This window comes from Henningerozyma blattae, chromosome 9, assembly GCF_000315915.1.
Source record: "Henningerozyma blattae CBS 6284 chromosome 9, complete genome".
NCBI lineage: Eukaryota > Fungi > Ascomycota > Saccharomycetes > Saccharomycetales > Saccharomycetaceae > Henningerozyma > Henningerozyma blattae.
This window is the reverse complement of record NC_020193.1, coordinates 66,231-86,776: the sequence shown is the minus strand read 5'-3', so window position 1 is coordinate 86,776 and position 20,546 is coordinate 66,231. Positions and strand designations below refer to the sequence as shown.

Genomic DNA, 20,546 nt, shown 5'->3' with positions numbered 1-20,546 from the left:
TATAAATAAATAAGTAGAAACGTAAGAAAAATATAGTAAGTAAACGAATGCAAGTCTTTAAGATAAAAAATATAAAGTGTCAATTATTAATTCTTTGATTCATATTCTTCACGGAAGTATTTTGCGGCTTCAACCATATTGGTTAAGGACACCCTAGTTTCATCCCAATCTCTTGTCTTTAGACCACAATCTGGATTAACCCAGAATTTTTCAGCAGGATAAGATTCTAAGATTTTGTCGATTTTGGCAATAAATTCTTCCTTTGATGGAACTCTTGGGGAATGAATATCGAAAAGACCTAAGCCAATATGGTTTGGATAAGTTTGAAATTCTTTGATATATTTTGGATCATCTTTCTTGGAGAATTCAATGGAAACGACATCAGCATCCAAAGCTTTAATATGAGTTGGATCCAAATCTGAGTAACAGAAATGAGAATGGATTTGAGTAGCGTTGGTAACACCGGAGGTAGCAACACGGAAAGCCTTTGCAGCCCAATCCAAATATTCAGATCTTTCTTTACCTTCACGTAAAGGTAAACCTTCCCTCAAGGCAGGTTCATCGACTTGAATACATTTAATACCGGCTTTTTCCAAATCTTGAACTTCATCTCTTAGAACTAAGGCTAATTGTAAAGCTTGAGATTCTTGATTAATATCGACACGAGGGAAAGACCATCTTAAACAGGTAATTGGACCAGTCAACATGCCTTTAACAGTCTTTTTGGTTATAGATTGAGCATAGACAGATTCTCTTACAGACATTGGGTTTGGTCTTGATAAGTCACCAACAATGATTGGTGGTCTAACGTATCTAGAACCATAGGATTGAACCCAACCGTTTTGAGTGAAATAATAACCATCAATTTGTTCACCGAAATATTGAACCATATCATTTCTTTCTGGTTCACCATGAACCAAGACATCTAAACCGATTTCTTCTTGGAATCTAATGACTCTTTCAATTTCTTCATTAATAAAAGTTTCATATTCTTCCTTTGTGATAGTACCTTTTACGAATTTGTTTCTATTGATTCTAATATCTTTGGTTTGTGGGAAAGAACCAATTGTTGTTGTTGGGAATAAAGGTAAGTTGAAAACCTTTTGTTGTTCCTTTAATCTTTCAACGAATGGAGAAGCACGAGTGGCCATCTTATCATCGATGGATTTCAATCTTTTTTGAACAGTTTCATTGGTAGTAATCTTGGAGTTTTTCTTGGCAGTGATAGATTTTATATTTACTTCCAATTGTTTAATAGCATCAACATCCTTTGGATTATTGATTAAGTTTGTTAAAATGGTAACTTCATTCAATTTTTGAGTAGCAAATGAGAAGAAATCTTTAACTTCATCGGATAATTTAGTTTCATTATTTAAATCTACAGGGGTATGTAATAATGAAGAAGAAGTAGCAATGACGATTCTTTCAGTTGGAATCTTTTGGATGACATTATTAATGAATTCAATAGACGTTTCGAAATCATTTTTCCAAATGTTTCTACCATCGACAATACCAATGGATAATTTTTGATTGGCAGAGATAACTGTTAAGACATCATTAATTTGTTCTGGAGCTCTAATGAAATCAAAATGTAAAGTTTCTACTGGAGCAGATTTCAAAACTTCCAAATTTGGAACTACAGTACCGAAATAAGTAGATAATGTGATTGATGGGATAGTAGTGGAAGCAGCTTCTAAAGCTTTGAAAAAAGTAGAATATGCAGCTTTAACTTTAGAATCCAAATCCAAAACCAAGATAGGTTCATCAATTTGAACTTGTTCTGCACCTGCTTTTTTCAATTGAGTCAATAATTCGACGTAAACAGGTAATAATTTAGGTAACAAAGATAACAAATCTAAATCTAAAGAATCGTTATCTGGTTTACCCAAGAATAATAAAGATACAGGACCTAGCAAGACAGGTCTAGTGATGACACCCAATTCCTTGGCTTCCAAAAATTCATCAATTGGCTTAGAACCGACCAATTTAAATTGAGTATCATGGGAGAAAGTAGGTCTAACATAATGATAGTTAGAATCAAACCATTTAACCATCTCTAAAGCAGTCACATCAATTTCATCCCTTTGTAACCCTCTACCCATGGCAAAAACGGTATCCAAAGTAGATAATTTCAAGTCGGAATAACGTTTAGGGATCACATTGAACAATACGGAGATATCCAAGATATGATCGTAGAACGAGAAATCATTGGATGGAATAATATCAATCCCACTCTGTTTTTGCAACAACCAATTGTCCTTTCTAATTTGCTTCCCCACTGCCACAAGCTCGTCCTGGGTAATCTTCCCCTTCCAGTAAGACTCAGTACTTTTCTTCAATTCTCTATTTGGCCCAATTCTTGGGAACCCTAAGACTGCTGATTTGGCCATTTTTTTTTTATATTATTTTGAATTTTTCACCTTAATCGGTTGTGATGATGTTCAATGGTATGATCCAATTGAACAAATAACAAGACCAAAGAACAATCAACACAAGGAAACTCATCATAATTCTTGCTTTATATACAGTGACTTCTTCTGCCCCTTTTGTAGGGGAGTCATGGCACGTGCTCTTGCCCCTTTGTCCACGCCGCTTCGCGCTGCGCGCTATAAAGAGCGTGTCAGCGCGGCTGTACTGAACCACACACAACACATTGCTAAATATTGTTCCACCGCCACACCACACTAATTACACAAGTTACACACATATTACGCCACACCATGCAGCCTGATCGTGAAGCCGCCAAACACACTGGTATGTATTTGCCAACTCTACTATGCTCTGGTTCTGGTTCTAGTTCTAGCTCTGCTTTTTAATGCTGGTTCCAGCTGTGACCTATGCACGTGACCTAATCATATCACGTGATATTCTTTTTTTCCTTTATATTGTCATCATCATCATCATCATCATTAATTATTTTGTTCCTTCATTACTAACCGCCTATCTTTCTTGATTTAGCTTGTGCCCATTATGCTCGTCTACTAGAAGAGTGTCATAACAGTTCCTATGCCCGTCGTATGTTGGGGGCTTGTAACAATGAGAAGGATGCTCTAAGTGCTTGTATGCGCCAATTCAGTCATGACTATGCTCGTCAACGTTTGGCCAATGCACGTGAGAACGCAGCAGCCAAGAATGCTAATGCTAATGCCTGGGATGATTTAGAGCGTGATGAAGCTCTATTGCGCCAGCTCGTTGAACGTGAGAAAGCCAAACGTAACTCGTAATAGAATATAAAAGAAGAATAATTAAAATGAAAATAATAACGATAGTAATACACAAGTTTACCGACGCACGCATTCTTTGTGGCATGCGACGATAATTTGATGTTTTCTTTTTCTCTTTTTATTAATTTGTATTATTAGTAGTATGCAAGTATATATCCTATATCGTACGCAAGTATCACATATCATGTAAATACATATATATTTGTGAAGAAGCTCTTATCACTTCGTCTCGTCTAGTTTTTTGTTTTATTTTTTTTCAATTTTTAGCCTTGATTAATCCTGTCTGGTCTTCAAGTATCTCTTAATCACTTTATCTTTCTTGATTATATACACCACAGCACCCCAACCAGATAATGCATCACGATCTACAGCATTTAATAGGGCTTGGCTGATGGTTTCGAATAGATCTTCACTTTCTAAATTAGGTTCATATAATGATTCACACATACCAAATAATTGATCACTGGCAGTACCACTTACAATGAAATCTTTAGCCTCATCAATACACCCGATTAAATCAAACCCTGCGATATATGGTTTTCCTGTTTTACTATTCAACCCTGCAACAACAGGCCCCACAAAATATGGTCCAAATCTTTTACTATATAACGTACTTGACACTAGATTGGTAAAAGTTTCGGGTTCAATAGATCGGTTTTCTTTCAATTTATACATATTAGTCTTGTAACGGAACAATTCATTCAAGGTAGTGACATCTGTAGCTAACCCAGTGATACCAAAAAATACATGGCCATAATGAAAGATTTTTTCAAAATTATTAGACACACCTAACGATTGACTTCCCAGACGTAAATCACAGGCAATGGCAACACAATCTTTACCGGTCATCGCCACAACAACACCCCCATTGATAGAACTTGGATCAGACATATTTGTTTTTGTATTTGGTTATTCTCTTATCTAGAATATTTATACTATTCTTAAAGATGTATTATTTTTTGCCACCCTTATAATACACCATTATAATTATATCAGTTTTTTTTTGATTTTTCATTAAAACGCATTCTCCGAAAACGTGACTTGGCGCGCGTCACAATTCAGTAAAGGTTACGGCTTCGTTTTTACAGAAATATAGTTTTCTGTTATAGTTTGTTTTTGTTAACAAAATAATTGGTTAATGTTTTTAGTATATCAAAGTATAGAAATGTTTCTTTCTTCTAAAAAAAAAACGGTAAATTTATATTATTAGTTATTTATATAATTAACGGGAAAAAATTATATCTTATCAAGTTATATACCTGGGAAAACACACTTTGTGAAAATATGCTCAAGTAAGTTAATGTGTTGTAATACATTTGGTTAAGTTTCAAGATATTTTCTCCAACTCTACCTTTATAAGTTTAATAAATTTAAACAAATTATCAAGAAAGAAAAAACTTAAATGTTTCATCTGTGAACTATTTGATATTTTTTAGTAGGGATTATAATGTTATGTTAGAGATATTATAAATCTTACCCGATTGATGGATATCGCTATCTACGGTGGCGTATATGATAGTGTTAGGATGTATTCTGCGGAGTTAATGAATAGCTTGTGATATAGTCAATATATCAGTCTGGCTGTATTATTCGATAGTTCTATATATCTATATAGTGTTGGTTCTAATAGATTAGGTCTGGAGGTTAATATATATGTAGGTAAGAGGAATAAGGGTTCTCAGGGGTGTCTATCGTACGCTACCGTATATAGCGATATCCATCAATCGGGTAAGATGTATAAATATCCCTAACAGATAGATGACCCGGAAAACACTCTGTCCTCTTACCTATATATATTAACTTTCAGATCTAATCTATAAGAATCACTACTATATAGATATATAGAATTATCGAATAATACAACAAGATTGATATATTGACTATATCACAAGCTATTCATTAACTCCGCAGAATACATCCTAACATCTCCTTATTGTTACCAAAGGAAGAATAAATATTTCTTCCGCTACCTTTACCTTAAAATGACCGACACTACTTATCCAATTCAAACTATACCCCCTGGACCTAGTATACCTTCAGGAGACAACTAATCTACTGTTGTACCTAACACTAATACTTCTTCCACTTCGTTGACTGCATCCGATGCTGCTGCAAAACTAGAAGATGCTAACGCTAAAGAAGTTAAGGCAGCGGCTATCAATTTATGCGAGACGATTAGTCTAAGTTCTAAATTCAGTGGTTCATCAAACAAGGACGATAAAAATTTCGAAGCTTGGCAAGGTACGCTAACCAGGTGGACAGAAGGGTTAAACCTAACCGGTACGAATGCAAAGAAGGTAGTGTCTGCTTCCTTACGGGGAGAAGCCTCCAATTACTTTTCTAAACAACCATGTTTAAATAAGCCTGGCATTACCATCTAAGAGATGATTGGTGTCATGCATGCTAAGTATGCAACGCAAAACAAATTAGCTCTGACAATGTTAATTTTACGTGATATCAGAGTAACTGATATGGATTCCCTGAGAAAATTTTCAGACCTTAGGACTGAGCTAGTTCCTGAACTAATTGCAGAAAAAGCTATGCTAGAAGCATTTATTGCAAGAGTTGATACGAACTTACAAAATGAATTCCGTGCTCATAAGCCGTACTCATTAGACAATGAATTATTCATGGCTCGTCAGCGTATGCAAGAACGTCAAATAAACAAAACTAGACTAGAACCTATTTCATTTAAAATTAATAACTTGAACCCAAAATCTAACCGTAAACGTTCTAATTTGGTCAACAAACCTAATTTAGTCAACAATCTGTCTTCTACTAGGAAGTCTAGAGGACTATGTTCGTACTGTAAATGAGGGTATCGCCTAACTGAACAGTGTTGGATAAAGCATCCAGAGTTGAAACCATTCAATGAGAGAGGGAACAACCACAGGGAAGTACCTCCAACCCAGATAGACGTAGCTCAAAGATTATACCAACCTGTTTCTATTAAGGATATTAACATAATAGAAAATGAATCAATAGCTAAGTGTTCCTGGAAAGAGTGCAAACATTGGTTCACGACAAATGTGCCAATGAAAGAAATCGAAAAAAACACTTCCCAAAGAAAGAGTAGAATATTTTAAAATATACGGTGTTAGAAAAGAACAAATAAAGATAGATTACATTGATAAACAAATACATATAATTAAAATGGGAAAAAGAAGAGCACCAAGCCTACCAAGACCAGCTCATCAAACAAGGAAGTCGTACAAAAGGATCAGACATTAAAATTCCAAGAAACCTTATCCGCCCCCTTTTGAAAACTAGAGTGATGAGGCTGAGCTTACGCGAATGTAATTGTAGAGAAATAACTGGATTGTACTCTGTAATCAGCAGCCAACCTCACGGTTGACCAATTGTTGATGATCGATATTTTATTTTGTTCAGCTTAGACCGTTTTTTTTCCCATTCGTGTCATCTATTAAGGTATTCAGGTTCCGGGAGAGAACTTGTCAAGGATTTTTCATCTAATTGACATGACAAGATTTGTATGTCTCTCATGCTTAGTATATCCTAAAGTAGTTATAGGATGTACTCCATCTGGCGACCATCAATTATCCAATTGGGGGTTTTATTAGCCACGTATATTTACGCTATACTCTCTTTTATCCCAAAACAGTATATCTACTGTTTTACTGCATAAAGACTATAAATATCTAGCAATTTATGTATGCTGAAAATTATGCCAATGTATAAATATACATATATATATATATATATAAAAGTCATTAAGTGAACCTATCAATGGATATTCTAAATTAAATCGATGAAAAAAAAGAGAAAAAAAATAAACAAAAACATAATGTTTTATAAGAATTGTTACAATAGCGTCTTTTTTGTATTGAATTGTAATATATATATATATATATATATTTTACATAAAATACATATAAGTGCTATAAACAGATGTGAACTTAATCAAGGTTGTCTCTCTGTCGTAAACAATTCCTCCTCAGCAATTCCTAATACACGAATATATTCTTTACAACGTCTAATTTGTCTGTGCAAATATTGGTTTTTTTATTCCAATTTTTCATCACGATTTCGTAATTGGAATTCATGCTGTCTTTTGACCAGATTTGTTTGATCTTCTGCTCAATTGATTCATGCTCTATCATCATATCCTTCACAACTGATAAATAATTAACCCAATCATCAACACATTCGACTAATTCTTTATTATTCACGACATTTGCCATGGTAATAGAATGCGCATGTGGAGGTTCCCAAGTTGATACTAGTATATCTGTATCTGAAATAGGTAATGACCAACCGTATTGTTTTGTATCATCTAATGATGATTCTAATAAATTAGGCGGAATTGAAGTTCTGCTTGACCAAAAATTAATACAATTAATAATTTCACCTGCATTTTCTTTAGAAACATCAAACTGTAATGTCTTTTCATCTGAAAATTCTACAAGTACCTTCTCACTTCCTTTTGCGATGGCAATAGTATCCTTCAGATTATAAATTTTAAAGGATTGATGAGCTTCTCTAAAGGTAAGTAAACTATTTAAATCAATATTTTCTGATTGGATTAGATTCAAATAATCTGCATTTTCTTGTAACTGCAATTTTAAATCATTGGGATATTTTGATGACAAGGGGATTTTAAATAAATATAAACGCCCTTCTTTTACGATAATTCTGGCAATTGCCATACCAAAGTTAGCATCATTTTCTAATGGACCTGAATCGCTGTTAACTTTAACAACTCTATCTATATTTGAACTGGGGAAAGAACCTTCAACATATTCATATGATCCTGAAAGTCGTACAGTATTACTATTTATTCTAGAAATTTCAATTGTATCCCAGTTGTTTGAAACAGCATCATCTGTGTATTGTGAGTGAGAGGATTTAGGTTTTCTAAACAAATTGGACAATATTTTTTTTCTTATAGATTGTGATTGAGGTTGAGTTTGATATTTCTTTTCATTTTCCTCATTTGATATTGTAGGCCCGACCGGAACTGAGCGAGATGTAATAGTGGATGCTGATGATGATCTAGAGTGAGATTTTACCCTTGATCTTGAACTAGATCTGGCCCTACGTTTTGAGCTTGTACTAGACCTTGTCCTTGTAGAGGTTTCCATAGATATTAGATCGCTTTTCGAAATGTTTGATGTTGAACTTGAATTTGAAGTTGAGATTAAGCTAGACCCAGAAGGTATTCGAAGTTGAGTGGGTTGAACCTGTGGTATTAATTGTATTTGTGCACTGAATATAGTTTGTGGTGTCATAATAATATCATCCACATACCAAATTGATTCATGATTAGTAACAAGCTCATAATCAAAACTCTCCTTTTTATAAAGATCCTTAAATGGTACAAGTAAGGGCTCATTTAGTGAATATCCCTTTATTGCACGTCTATTATTAATTTTTTTAGCTGATTTTGAATTTGAAGTGGTCCTTGTTTTCGACCTTGAATTCGATTTGCCCTTACCTCTAGAGTTTCTGCCAGAATGTCTGTTATGACCATCATCAGTAGGGTGGCTGTTCGCAAGAGTCGCGATACTGGCGCTTCTTTTTAATAAATAAGATTTTTTAGTTGTTTTTTTAATCTTTGATGTGGTATTGCTAATGCCATGGGCTACAGCTTTTTGGTTCACATGAGCTAAATGTGCACGTCCATGCTTCTTACTGTTATTTTTTAAGATTTCCTCGTGATCATACAACGGCAATTGACGAAGTTCCAATTCCTTATAGTATTTGGCTAAAGCAGTTTTAATATTCTCATCAGAACTTACATTTTCAACTAGCTCTAAATAATCCCATTTTTTTCTGTCACATTCCTTTTTCAAAGCATAAAGTGTATCATCAATGAATATACTAAGTGATACTGTAATAGATGAGGAGGTTCCAACAAATGTATGCAAATTTGAATTTAGGATTAAAAGCGAAAATAAAACAATGTGATACAGTTCAAAATGAGTGGAGAATATAGAATCAGGATATTGTTTAGCATATTGCTTTGATAATTCTTCCAATATTCTATCTAAATTTTGAGATTCAGCTATTAAATAAACTGACTTGGAGAGCTGAATTAGACAGTCTAGCAAAGAAGATGGCAAGGGCTTCAAAAGGCCAATAAAGCTTTGCAATATTAGATTATTTTTTTTCGAACCTAAATAATTTGCATATTCTTTAAATTCTACTTTAAAATATTCATGTAACAACATTTTATAAGCAATTTCCTTATCGGTAATTGATGGCACTTTTTCATTAGGATCTGGTGTTGTAAATTGTGTAGTAGTAAAAGAATGAATAGTGCTCATGGTTGGAGATTCTACAAGTGTTGGATATTCTGTATCAATAGTAAGGGTATCATTTGTAGAAAATTTATTATTTACTTTTGGAGTGTGTGCCTCATTAGAGGCAGAAAGAGAAAGTGATCCGGCAGTTGATTCAGAAATTGAACTAGAAGATGAATCAGTAGAATAGCCGGAATTATAACTCGTAGTCGTTTGAGGGTTGCTAGTTGATGTTATAAATTTAGATGGAATATCAGGAGCAGTATTCACAACGATACTTGGCTTCCTTTTAAATAAGTCTAAGTCCGTATCAAGAGATTTTTCAGTGGTAGTAGTATTATCGGTTTGATTAGATGTGGTACTTATTATTGTGTTTGAGGAATCTCTACTACTTTTAAGTAGGAATTCTCTAGTGGCCCTATTGCCTTGCACTACAGATCTACCATTCATCATTGGCAAATCTGGATGGGGTTTATTATTAGTAAACCCACTATTTGGTTCAAAACCTTGTTGAGCATTATTATAGATTGAATCTTTATTGCTTAACAAAGCCTCAGTATTCTTGCTACCCGCCGACGATCCATAATTATCCTGTAATTGTTGGGGTGATTTCCTAATTGCTAACTCATTACCAATATCAAAGCAATTGGTATATCTATTGGAATTTTTAGGATATTGATTGCTCTTTGACAATATATCGTGACCAGAAGAATAAGTGATTGAATTTCTGTTTAGCGTCGAGGATTGTTGCTTTTCATTTACTGGTTGTATATTATCAAAGCTACTGCTTGAATATCTATCCGACTCAGTTGTAGACAATTTATGCTTCGATAATCTATCATATGATTTTGGTTCAGAATTTGACAAACTTTGATTAATATTTAGAAGGATATTTCCAGAATTTCTATTAGAGTAAGTACTGTTCGAATAAGCACTGCTAGAATCTCTATTTGAGTAAGTACTTGCTGAATTCCGATCCGAATAACCATTAAATGAGTCTCTATTGGAGGAATCTCTATTTGGACTTAAACGATTGGATTTCGGTATGGGAGATAATGTGTTGGAGTTTTTACTTGGATAAATATTTTCATTTGAAATATTTAAATATCTATCTTTTGTATTTATTTTATTTGAATTTGTATCTTTCAATGGACTTATACCATTACTTATTTTTAAAACGAGATATTCATCATCATCATCGTCATCGTCATCGTCATCAGATATATATGGATTTTTATTCAAATAATCGTTATTGAAATAGCTACTCCTTTGAGAACCATTAGAAGAACTTTTCCTCGAGTTATTTTCTCTGTTTTGTCTAGTTGTATCATTAAAGTTTATCGGTGGTGGGGGAACATGCGAAGGTGGTGGAAGAAATTGGGAAGGCTTTGGAGGAATATAAGAAGGTGGAGGAATATGTGAAGATGGAGAAATACGTGAAGGTGGTGGATCACGTGGAAGGGGAGGACTAAGTGGGAGTGGGAGATTGTGTGGAGGTGGAGGACTGTTTGGAGGCGGCGGTTTAACACAATTTTTCAAAGGATATATGGTATCTGTATTTTTATATTGGCTTGTTGAACCATCGTCGTTATTCAAAGAAGCATAGCTAATTTCCCAAGCTTCCTTTCTTGCATTTGTATTGCTGTCTAAATAATCATTGATTCTTCTTGCATTTGAAGAAACTCGTTCAGTATATGTTGTAAATGATTTCCTCTTTGGATTTGAGCTCCGTTCTGGATATTCTGAGTTAACATCGGATTTTAAACTTTCTAGCTTCCCCTCTAAATCAGCTTGAATAGAATTACTGTTTGCAGGTGGGGTTGGCAGTCTATTTGTATCTTGTTTTGAAGAGACAGAGTTTCTATTTGAATAAAGGTTAGTTCTTTTATTATTTCCAATTGAACTTCTATTAGAAGAATTATTACTAAATAATGAGCTTATATTCCTATTATTATTGGTATTAGGGATTGGTGGTCTCTCTTGATGAATTATTTGTTTATTTAATTGAACACCACTCCTCTTCAAGTTTGTATTACTTCTTGCGCTTGCATCTTCTGAGCTGGCATTAGTACCTGAACTTAGGCTCCTTGTGGTAGTATTGCTGTCTTTGGGATTTTGAAAAGAATTCAGAGAAGAATCTTTATTAGAATATAAGCCATTTCTAGCCAAGTTTGTACCATTAAAAGATTTTCGATTTGAAGTCAAATCTATATTACTCTTTGATATAGGTTTATCTCCTTTCGAGTTTGTAGTTTGAATATTTATAATTTTACTTGTATTAGGGACTGGTGGCCTTTCCGGATGAATTCTTGTACTAATTAAATCTGCAGAAATACTATTCCGATTTGACTTGGCATTGATATTAATATCATTGCTTCTTTCTTGATATGAAAGTGTATTATTCTCACTTACAGTTCTAGTTCTATTTCTAATAGTGAATTTGGTTTGTACTGTATTTGTTTCATCATCAAGATTTGAATTGTCGGCATATTCATCCTTATTGTTATAAGAATTAATAGAAATATTGCTTTCTGTATTAGTGTATTTGATTGTAGGTATATTTCTTCCTTGAGAAGAGGGCATGAGCTTAGTTGCTTGAGAGATGCCATTAACAATAGCATCTACATCTTTGGTGGTGCTTCCATTAAATGTTTTATTGGTATCGTTATTCTTATCTTGAAAAGAAGGTATTGTTTTAGACGTGAAATTTTTGGCCGTAGGAATAGGTGGCCTCTCTGGATGAATTGTTGTAATAGACTTATTTGAATAGACACTATTTCTATTTGAGTTTGATGAATGATAATCTGCGTTTGAATTATTAGCTGAAATTTTATTGGAATTTTCGTCTTCAATTGTTTCGGGATTACTAAACGCTCGTATAGAATAAGGATGGTTCGATATGGCCTTGGAATTTCCATTAGGTATCGCTGCTGCAACATTTTCTTTGGCTGTTGCAGCCAAATCTATAGCATTTATTGCATTTTCTATTGTTTTTGAATTATTTAAATTAATTGTCCTCTGCATGCTTGGAATTGGCGGTCTTTGGGGGTGCATAATTGTCTCTTTGCTATTGCTATTATTATTATTATTATTATTATTATTATTAGTATTATTCAAAAGCGTGCTATTACGCTTTGAATTAAATCTTGAAGATGGGGTAGGATTTGTTCTTACGCTTGGGAATGAACTATGGGCATTTTGGTATAATGAATCATTACTTGTATCATTATTGGATGAGGAATCTATGCTAATATATGAATCGATATTAGGATTTAGTGATGCCGTATTTCGAAGAGATGTTGGTGAAGTCAAAGTGTCTGGTGTAGGTCTTTTGATGAATGCAGTCGGGGAGTTTCTATTATTACATTGATTCTCAAAGGAATCTAAATCTATACTAATATAGGAGTTTGAATATATTGTTTCTGCCGTTATATTGGCATTTAAAGATGATTTTGAATTTTGATTAGCACTTGTATAATTATCAGATGTTCCTTTGGGGTTGATGATTGTGTTGTTACTATCTCTATTGGAGCTCTCATACAATGAGTCATTGATAATGTTATCCTTTGGTGTTGTAATTGAGCTCATACTTATTATCGAATCGTCTTGGTTGTAAAGATCTGGACTTTTATATTGATTTGTATTATTATACTTGTATTTGCATTGGCTTGCATTGCTATTGTTATAGTTGGATACACTGCTACTCATCCTTAAATGAGTGTGTGATCTTGTGATGCAGTTCCCCTATACTATACTCTGAGCTTCAATGCCGTAAATGATTCGCTTTGGAACCGTATGAGGTTAACTATATCTCAAATATTTGAATTTATTTATTTCGTAGTTTAGTGCTTGTGATATTTTTTCAAATGCTGCCTTGTGTTTTTTTACTTATTTTTTATTTTCCAAGGTTAATTATTGTCCCTAATAAATAAATAAATAACTATTTCCACCTAGTCCAACAAAACTAAAAAAAATGGAAAAGACAAAAGGATAGTAAAATCAATAAAAATAAAAGCCTGTAAGCGTCAAAGCAAAAAAACTAGATAAGCTTTAGATACTATACACACACACACACACTATCAGATACAGAAATAGTTATAAATCCGGATATATTTATAGAATCTTATGTCTAAAAAAGGTGATGACAAGTTACAAAATTCACTTGCTTTCGGTATGTAGGAATAAGGGTATGGATTGGTGTCTTGTGGTTTTTCCGTTTAGTTGATTTGATTTACAAAACGAAATTTAGAATAGTATGTAACTAGAGTTGTATTATTTTATTTAGTTTTATTAATAAATCTCAAGAAGTGCTTTACTGTCTAGCGGTTAGTTAATATTTATAATCTCATCTAGTCTATTTCTGAACTTCTAGCGAATCTCATTTTGAAAAATATTTTACTCTCTTGGCTTTTTATCAAATCTATTTATAGCCTGTCCCACGCCACCCTTGTGCGGCACAGAAACGTCGCAGCACCCACGATATTTGTGTGCTGTCATTTTCAGGGGAACCGGGGTTCACGGATGTTTGTAGGGTTGTAAAAGGGTTTAAGGTTTTCAAGGGTTAGTAAATCATAAAAAAAGGGTTCGATTATCACGTGATATGTTTAAAATCAAATCATTGTATTAGGTTATATAATTAGGGTTAAACAGGGTAATACAGGGTTAGTCATCTTTTCAAGGATCGGGGGTGTTCCGCATTGGGAAGTGTCAACAACACGAGACAACGCGTGAATTCCTACGATTTACAGTTGTGACAAATATACGCCATCTGGAGGAAAGATTTCAATAGTCAAATACTAATTCATTTGAAAAAAAAAAATATTCGAAAATGTTATTTTAATGCTGCGAGATTAGAGTCTGGTTTCAAAAGGGTATGCCTTTTGCAGATTCACATTCATTACAAATACAACATTCCGATTATATAAACACAACTAATAGTAATAACAATAATAATAGCTTCATTTGCAATAATAACGGTAGCATTAGTGTTTCTCAAGAGTCGAATAATTCAAATAGCATTACTAATCATATCAACACAAGTAACTTATCTATAACATCCTCATATATAAATTCTTCAATGTCGAATGTTTCCACTGCTCAACAAGAGCTTTCACAACAAAATACTCAACCAGAGTTATTTACTAATGAAAACGATCATATGGATAATGACCATACACAACTAGAAGATTCCACGATACAGCATGAACAACAACAATTTAATATGGATACAGTTGATACATTAGACCAAAATAATACACAGATGCAAGCTCGAGGCCTTGACCAGGATCAAGATCAAATAATGAGAGGTGAAGAACAAGGTGAGGAAGAAACTGCAAGTGCATCGTTTGTACCGATTGAAAAATTACAAGTCAATGGTATTACCTCTACAGATATTAAGAAATTAAGAGAACATGGGTTACATACAGCAGAAGCTGTTGCCTATGCTCCAAGAAAGGATTTATTGGAGATAAGAGGGATTTCTGAAGCTAAGGCTGATAAATTATTAAATGAAGCTGCCAGACTAGTACCTATGGGGTTTGTGACTGCTGCAGATTTCCATCTAAGAAGAGCTGAAATGATTTGTTTAACTACAGGGTCTAAGAACTTAGATACTTTATTAGGTGGTGGTATAGAGACAGGTTCTATCACAGAATTATTTGGTGAGTTTAGAACTGGGAAATCTCAATTATGTCATACTCTAGCAGTGACTTGTCAAATTCCATTAGATTCAGGCGGTGGTGAAGGGAAATGTTTGTATATAGATACTGAGGGGACTTTCAGACCTGTTCGATTAGTCTCTATTGCTCAAAGATTCGGCTTAGATCCAGACGACGCTCTTAACAATGTAGCATACGCCAGAGCTTATAATGCGGACCATCAATTAAGATTATTAGATGCAGCTGCTCAAATGATGAGTGAATCAAGATTTGCTCTAGTTATTGTGGATTCAGTGATGGCATTATATAGAACAGATTTTGCAGGTAGAGGGGAATTAAGTGCACGTCAAATGCATTTAGCAAGATTTATGAGAGCTTTACAAAGATTAGCAGATCAATTTGGGGTAGCTGTAGTCATTACAAACCAAGTTGTTGCTCAAGTAGATGGTGCAGCACAATTCAACCCAGATCCAAAAAAACCAATTGGTGGGAATATTATGGCACATTCTTCCACAACAAGATTATCTTTTAGAAAGGGTAGAGGTTGTCAAAGAGTTTGTAAGGTTATTGATTCTCCTTGCTTACCTGAAGCTGATTGTGTATTTGCCATTTACGAAGATGGTATTGGTGATCCAAGAGAAGAAGATGAATGATGCAAGAGAAATCATCGCCAGAATTAGATAGTCATACAACCACATTCACATTCACATTCACATTTACATTTTCAGTCATACATATATTTGCTTAATTAGGTACAATATAACACTATATAAAAACCAAAAAAAAAAAAATTACATACGCATTTTTCAACAATAGTCATGTATTTGAAAGTAATGATTAAAGAAAAAGAGTAAAATAATGTCAGTTTATAGTGAAGGGGTATATAAGTTTATAAGAAAAAAAATAGAGCGGTTGACAGAAAGATTATTTAGAACAAAAAAAAAACTATTAGGACAAATAGGAGAAAGAGGTAGTGGGGGAGAGACCCAATGTTATGTGGTGTATTGAAACGTTATTGTTATTAAAAAAAATTTTTTTTATGGTTATAATTTTTAGTAATTAAGGGTATTAGATTATATGTTATTATAGTGAAGAAGATGGTACCGTAAATTAGAAAAAAAAATCAAACAAGAAAACAAATAAACAGGTGAAAAGACGGTAAATAAATCTAAAACTTTTCAACTTTTAAGATCAGTTTCCCTTGAGCTTTTTGAGATCTCAAGTATGTGAAGGCTTCTTTATGATTTTTCCAGTCATAAACATTATCGATAATACATTGGACTGCACCGTTTTGTAAAAGTTCGTTACATTCACTTAACCAGTTGTTTTTAGAGATATATTTAGCATTTGGATCGAAGAAATAATGTAAATAACTATATTGATACAGCATTGTCCCAAACATCTTTCTCATCCCTGCACTTGGGTTTTCCCATTGTTCAAAAACATCGGTTTTATAATTTTCCACATAATCACCAACAGTAGTACAATACATACCACCTGCATGAATCAAATCACTTGAATGGGCTAAGATATCGTAACCACCAACAAAATCCAAAACTAGATTGAATTTCCCTTGCTCATAAGTGATATATTGTTCTTCCTCTCCGCCTGCATCATAATCAATCAACTTGCATTCTTTTATCATTCTTTTCAAAGGTTTTGATGCTTTACCTCTACAAGTTAAATAATTTATAAATAAGAAGTCATCCTTAAAATCTGGGAATAATTCTTTCAATACTTCTGAACCAGTGGTAGTCGTAACAATGACTATTTTCTTTAATACGTTATATTTCACTTTCAACAGTTGTAATGCAAACATACCAACTGAACTTGTGCCACCATTAATTAGAATATTGGAACTTTCATTCAATTTTTTATCTTTAAATAGCTTATCCAACATATTGAAAGCAGTCCCTAAACAAAACAATGACCCTGCGGCTTCTTCTGGGGATAAATTCTCTGGCCTCAAACAGATAGGATCTAATGCAGGATCAAGTAACAACGAACTTTGTAGACAACCATAGCCTAAATGTGGATGGTAAAAAATACCATAGACTTCATCACCTTCTCTCCATTTGTTAATCAAATTCTCACCAACCATGATGATTGTACCTGCGAATTCTCTTCCAAGACCAATTTCACCATAGATCGAAGTAGTATAACCGTTTTTGATTTTCAAATCAACAGGATTTAAACCCACATGAGAGATTTGAACAACCAGTTTATCTTTTGGAATTGGTGTCTTGATCTTTGCCTCGTATGAGAAATCAATAGGGCCAGTATTTGATTGGAAAACTAAGGATTTCAATGGAATATGTCTAACATGTCTTAAAGGTCTTGCGACTCTTCTCATGGGAGGGTCTACTTTAATAGCAGCAGGTGTCTCAGCTTTTGGCAAATCTGCTAGAGTCTCTAATACAGGCTCACGATTTTTCATATACCTTTCAGTCATGTCTTGAGGATATGTGTTTCGAATTGAGGGAAGGGCGGTAATTTGCTTACTTCTTGTACAGGTACTTGTATTTTTTGATAAACGTTTTCTTCAATTAGCTTGCCTTTTTTACTATTCTCTTAGCAAAAATTCGTGTTGTATAAGCTAAAGAAGGGTATATTTACTGGATATGTTATAGAATCGCAAAAATAAAAAAAAAAAGTCAGAAAAAATTATACAATGGCAAAGACTAATTGTAATTGATTGAATAAACAGACACTATTAGTTAAAGGGTCTTCTAAATATATTAATGATGTATAGATTTGACAAGTCGGTCGGTATATATAAGTTGTAAGAAAGGCCACAATTAACATTTACATAAATAGGTTGGAAATACAAAGTGTTCCTGTTAGGCTCGTTTTCCTCCCTTTGAAATTTTGAAATATGAATCAAAATACATATACATTATGCTTTCCGAAGACGATGACGAAAATTGAAGAGATGGAATAAAAAAGGTTCTCGGCGTTTTGGGGAGGGGTCACCGAGAAAAAAGCCGAAAACTGAAACTTCGTGGGCCGGTACAAAAGCGGAAAACACATGTTACGGTCTTGGGAAACACACAGGAAATACTGAGAAACATGGTAAGTGCACGTGATTGTCCGGTACGACCTACTACGGAGGACTCTTGGTTTCTATTTGTTAAAGTGAAGTATTAAAGTGTACAGTATACCATATAACAGATGGTTGCCACAAAAGCGATTCGTTAAAATATAGATAGACGAGTGTCCCTGGATACTATAAACCTAAATATATATAAGGATATAAAGATATAATGCTGTGCGATTCGTACAAGTGGAAAGAAGTCTTGTTCTATCAGGCGTGCTTGAGCTATATGAAGTGTGATATCGTGTACCTGAGCTCATCCGAGTAATTAGTCTTGAATTTGAATATATTGGGAAGGAATTTGATCTCTTTAAGTAGCAATAGCTAATGGCTCAGGAGGTTGTACGCCAGCCTCTTCATAATATTCGGCTAGATCTTCTTGTTCGAATATAACATCGATTTCAAGAGAACAACTGGGGCATACAGCACGAGTTTCCCCATCAAACAGATCATCGATAAAAACTTCAAAACGGTCCCCACAAGGGCATGGGTATGTGAATAGTTGGGTTTCTGGATGGAAAACCATATCTTCAATTTCAATTTGATCGTAAGCAGCACTAGCCATGTTGTATGCGGTTAGATTTCTTGTGTATTTGATGTATTTTATCTTTTATTTTTTTTCGCTTCACAGACTAAAGGATGAAGTATGGTGATGCAAGTGTTGTATTTACTAATAGATTCTGCGGTTATATAAGAATAAATACTTAGTCTTAGTTAGTCATCGCATCATTTCCATAATGAAAAGAATCATAAACATTCTTTCTTTCTAACGCCGGGTTACCCGTTTTTCCCACCCATAAGATATCCAAAAATTACTAATTATATTTCTCAGACTGTTTGCATTTTCCATCCCGACATCTCTAATTTTTCTTACGAATAATATTATTTTTTTGCGTCATTTTTTTCATTCTATATCCAGCTCGCGTTATTGTCCGGCAATTAGCATCAATTTCTCACAGAGAGAAAATCAGGAAACAACCTCAGTGAATTTCACTGCATCCCCTGAGAGTACACTGGGCTTGGAAACTAAGCTAGTGGGAGGGCCGAAACAAAGTTCCTTACTGGAAGAAAGATTATTCTCACTGTACTCTCTGTCTAGCACATACACTATGGGAAGCGTAGGCAGGACCCAGGCTTAGAGGAGGGAGGTACGAGGAAGGCTACTATGATTCCCTCAGTGAGATGGAGTTCGGCCAGGTGATACTACCGAAATATTCATCATTAATTGTTGGTAAGAATAGTGAAAAAAATCGTAAATAATAGTAGTATACCTATTTTTACACTTAAAGTTTTATTTCATGAGGTATTACATATAATATAGATACGCCAAATATAAATCGTATGTGCCATATGAACAGATGTAATGACACTCCTCTGTGGATGAGCTATTTATTTGATGAGTGTGATTCGATTAAGATAAAATAAAGGATTTTAGAATTTCTTTTACTAACAATTTATATTGATATTTTTTAAACGTTTGTTGAAAAAAATCCACTAATAATCATTATCAACAGAGATTCAAAATGGGTATTTCTCGTGATTCTCGTCACAAAAGATCTGCTACAGGTGCCAAAAGAGCCCAATTCAGAAAGAAGAGAAAGTTCGAATTGGGTCGTCAACCAGCTATGACCAAGATTGGTGGTAAGAGAATCCACTCCGTTAGAACCAGAGGTGGTAACCAAAAATTCAGAGCTTTAAGAATTGAAACTGGTAACTTCTCTTGGGCTTCCGAAGGTATCTCCAAGAAAACCAGAATCGCTGGTGTCGTTTATCATCCATCCAACAATGAATTGGTCAGAACTAACACTTTGACTAAATCTGCCATTGTTCAAATCGATGCTACTCCATTCAGATCTTGGTACGAAGCTCACTACGGTCAAACTTTGGGTAAGAAGAAGAACTCCAAGGAAGACGCCATTGTCCCAAAGAACAAGAAGGAAGAAAGAAAGTTCGCTTCTAGAGCTGCTTCTGCTAAGGTCGAACAAGCCGTCGAATCCCAATTCGGTGCTGGTAGATTATATGCTGCTATCTCCTCTAGACCAGGTCAATCTGGTAGATGTGACGGTTACATCTTGGAAGGTGAAGAATTAGCTTTCTACTTAAGAAGAATGACTGCTAAGAAATAAGGTATTTATTAAATTTTATTAAATATTATTACATCTTTGTATTTTGTATATCAAATCATATAATTATCTATCTCTAACAATTAAAAAATAACATTACACTCATACACTATTGACTAGATGTACTCAATATACTCCTAGTTGGACCTAATATTAAGCATTCTAGCTTGTGTTATTGTAACTAC

At 34.1% G+C, this 20,546-nt stretch overlaps 8 protein-coding genes across 8 annotated transcripts; 3 read left to right on the top strand and 5 right to left on the bottom strand.

Moving 5' to 3' along the window:
- Positions 1-86: 86 nt before the first annotated feature.
- On the bottom strand, positions 87-2,390 carry MET6 (5-methyltetrahydropteroyltriglutamate-homocysteine S-methyltransferase; the record flags this gene model as incomplete). Its single annotated transcript, XM_004182182.1, has 1 exon — positions 87-2,390. The coding sequence occupies one exon, from the start codon at positions 2,388-2,390 to the stop codon at positions 87-89; it is 2,304 nt and encodes a 767-aa protein (XP_004182230.1).
- Positions 2,391-2,720: 330 nt separating this feature from the next.
- On the top strand, positions 2,721-3,224 carry CMC2 (Cmc2p; the record flags this gene model as incomplete). Its single annotated transcript, XM_004182181.1, has 2 exons — positions 2,721-2,754; positions 2,959-3,224. 2 exons carry the CDS (start codon positions 2,721-2,723, stop codon positions 3,222-3,224), a joined length of 300 nt encoding a protein of 99 aa, XP_004182229.1.
- Positions 3,225-3,497: 273 nt separating this feature from the next.
- Positions 3,498-4,115, bottom strand: PUP3 (proteasome core particle subunit beta 3; the record flags this gene model as incomplete). Its single annotated transcript, XM_004182180.1, has 1 exon — positions 3,498-4,115. The coding sequence occupies one exon, from the start codon at positions 4,113-4,115 to the stop codon at positions 3,498-3,500; it is 618 nt and encodes a 205-aa protein (XP_004182228.1).
- Positions 4,116-7,189: 3,074 nt separating this feature from the next.
- YEL1 (Arf family guanine nucleotide exchange factor YEL1) lies at positions 7,190-13,195 on the bottom strand (the record flags this gene model as incomplete). Its single annotated transcript, XM_004182179.1, has 1 exon — positions 7,190-13,195. The coding sequence occupies one exon, from the start codon at positions 13,193-13,195 to the stop codon at positions 7,190-7,192; it is 6,006 nt and encodes a 2,001-aa protein (XP_004182227.1).
- Positions 13,196-14,360: 1,165 nt separating this feature from the next.
- Positions 14,361-15,797, top strand: RAD51 (recombinase RAD51; the record flags this gene model as incomplete). Its single annotated transcript, XM_004182178.1, has 1 exon — positions 14,361-15,797. The coding sequence occupies one exon, from the start codon at positions 14,361-14,363 to the stop codon at positions 15,795-15,797; it is 1,437 nt and encodes a 478-aa protein (XP_004182226.1).
- A 515-nt stretch (positions 15,798-16,312) lies between these two features.
- Positions 16,313-17,596, bottom strand: TBLA0I00430 (uncharacterized protein; the record flags this gene model as incomplete). Its single annotated transcript, XM_004182177.1, has 1 exon — positions 16,313-17,596. One exon carries the CDS (start codon positions 17,594-17,596, stop codon positions 16,313-16,315), a length of 1,284 nt encoding a protein of 427 aa, XP_004182225.1.
- Positions 17,597-18,548: 952 nt separating this feature from the next.
- KTI11 (Kti11p) lies at positions 18,549-18,803 on the bottom strand (the record flags this gene model as incomplete). The annotated part of the gene is made up of 1 exon (XM_004182176.1): positions 18,549-18,803. One exon carries the CDS (start codon positions 18,801-18,803, stop codon positions 18,549-18,551), a length of 255 nt encoding a protein of 84 aa, XP_004182224.1.
- A 958-nt stretch (positions 18,804-19,761) lies between these two features.
- On the top strand, positions 19,762-20,364 carry TBLA0I00410 (40S ribosomal protein eS8; the record flags this gene model as incomplete). Its single annotated transcript, XM_004182175.1, has 1 exon — positions 19,762-20,364. The coding sequence occupies one exon, from the start codon at positions 19,762-19,764 to the stop codon at positions 20,362-20,364; it is 603 nt and encodes a 200-aa protein (XP_004182223.1).
- Positions 20,365-20,546: the final 182 nt, after the last annotated feature.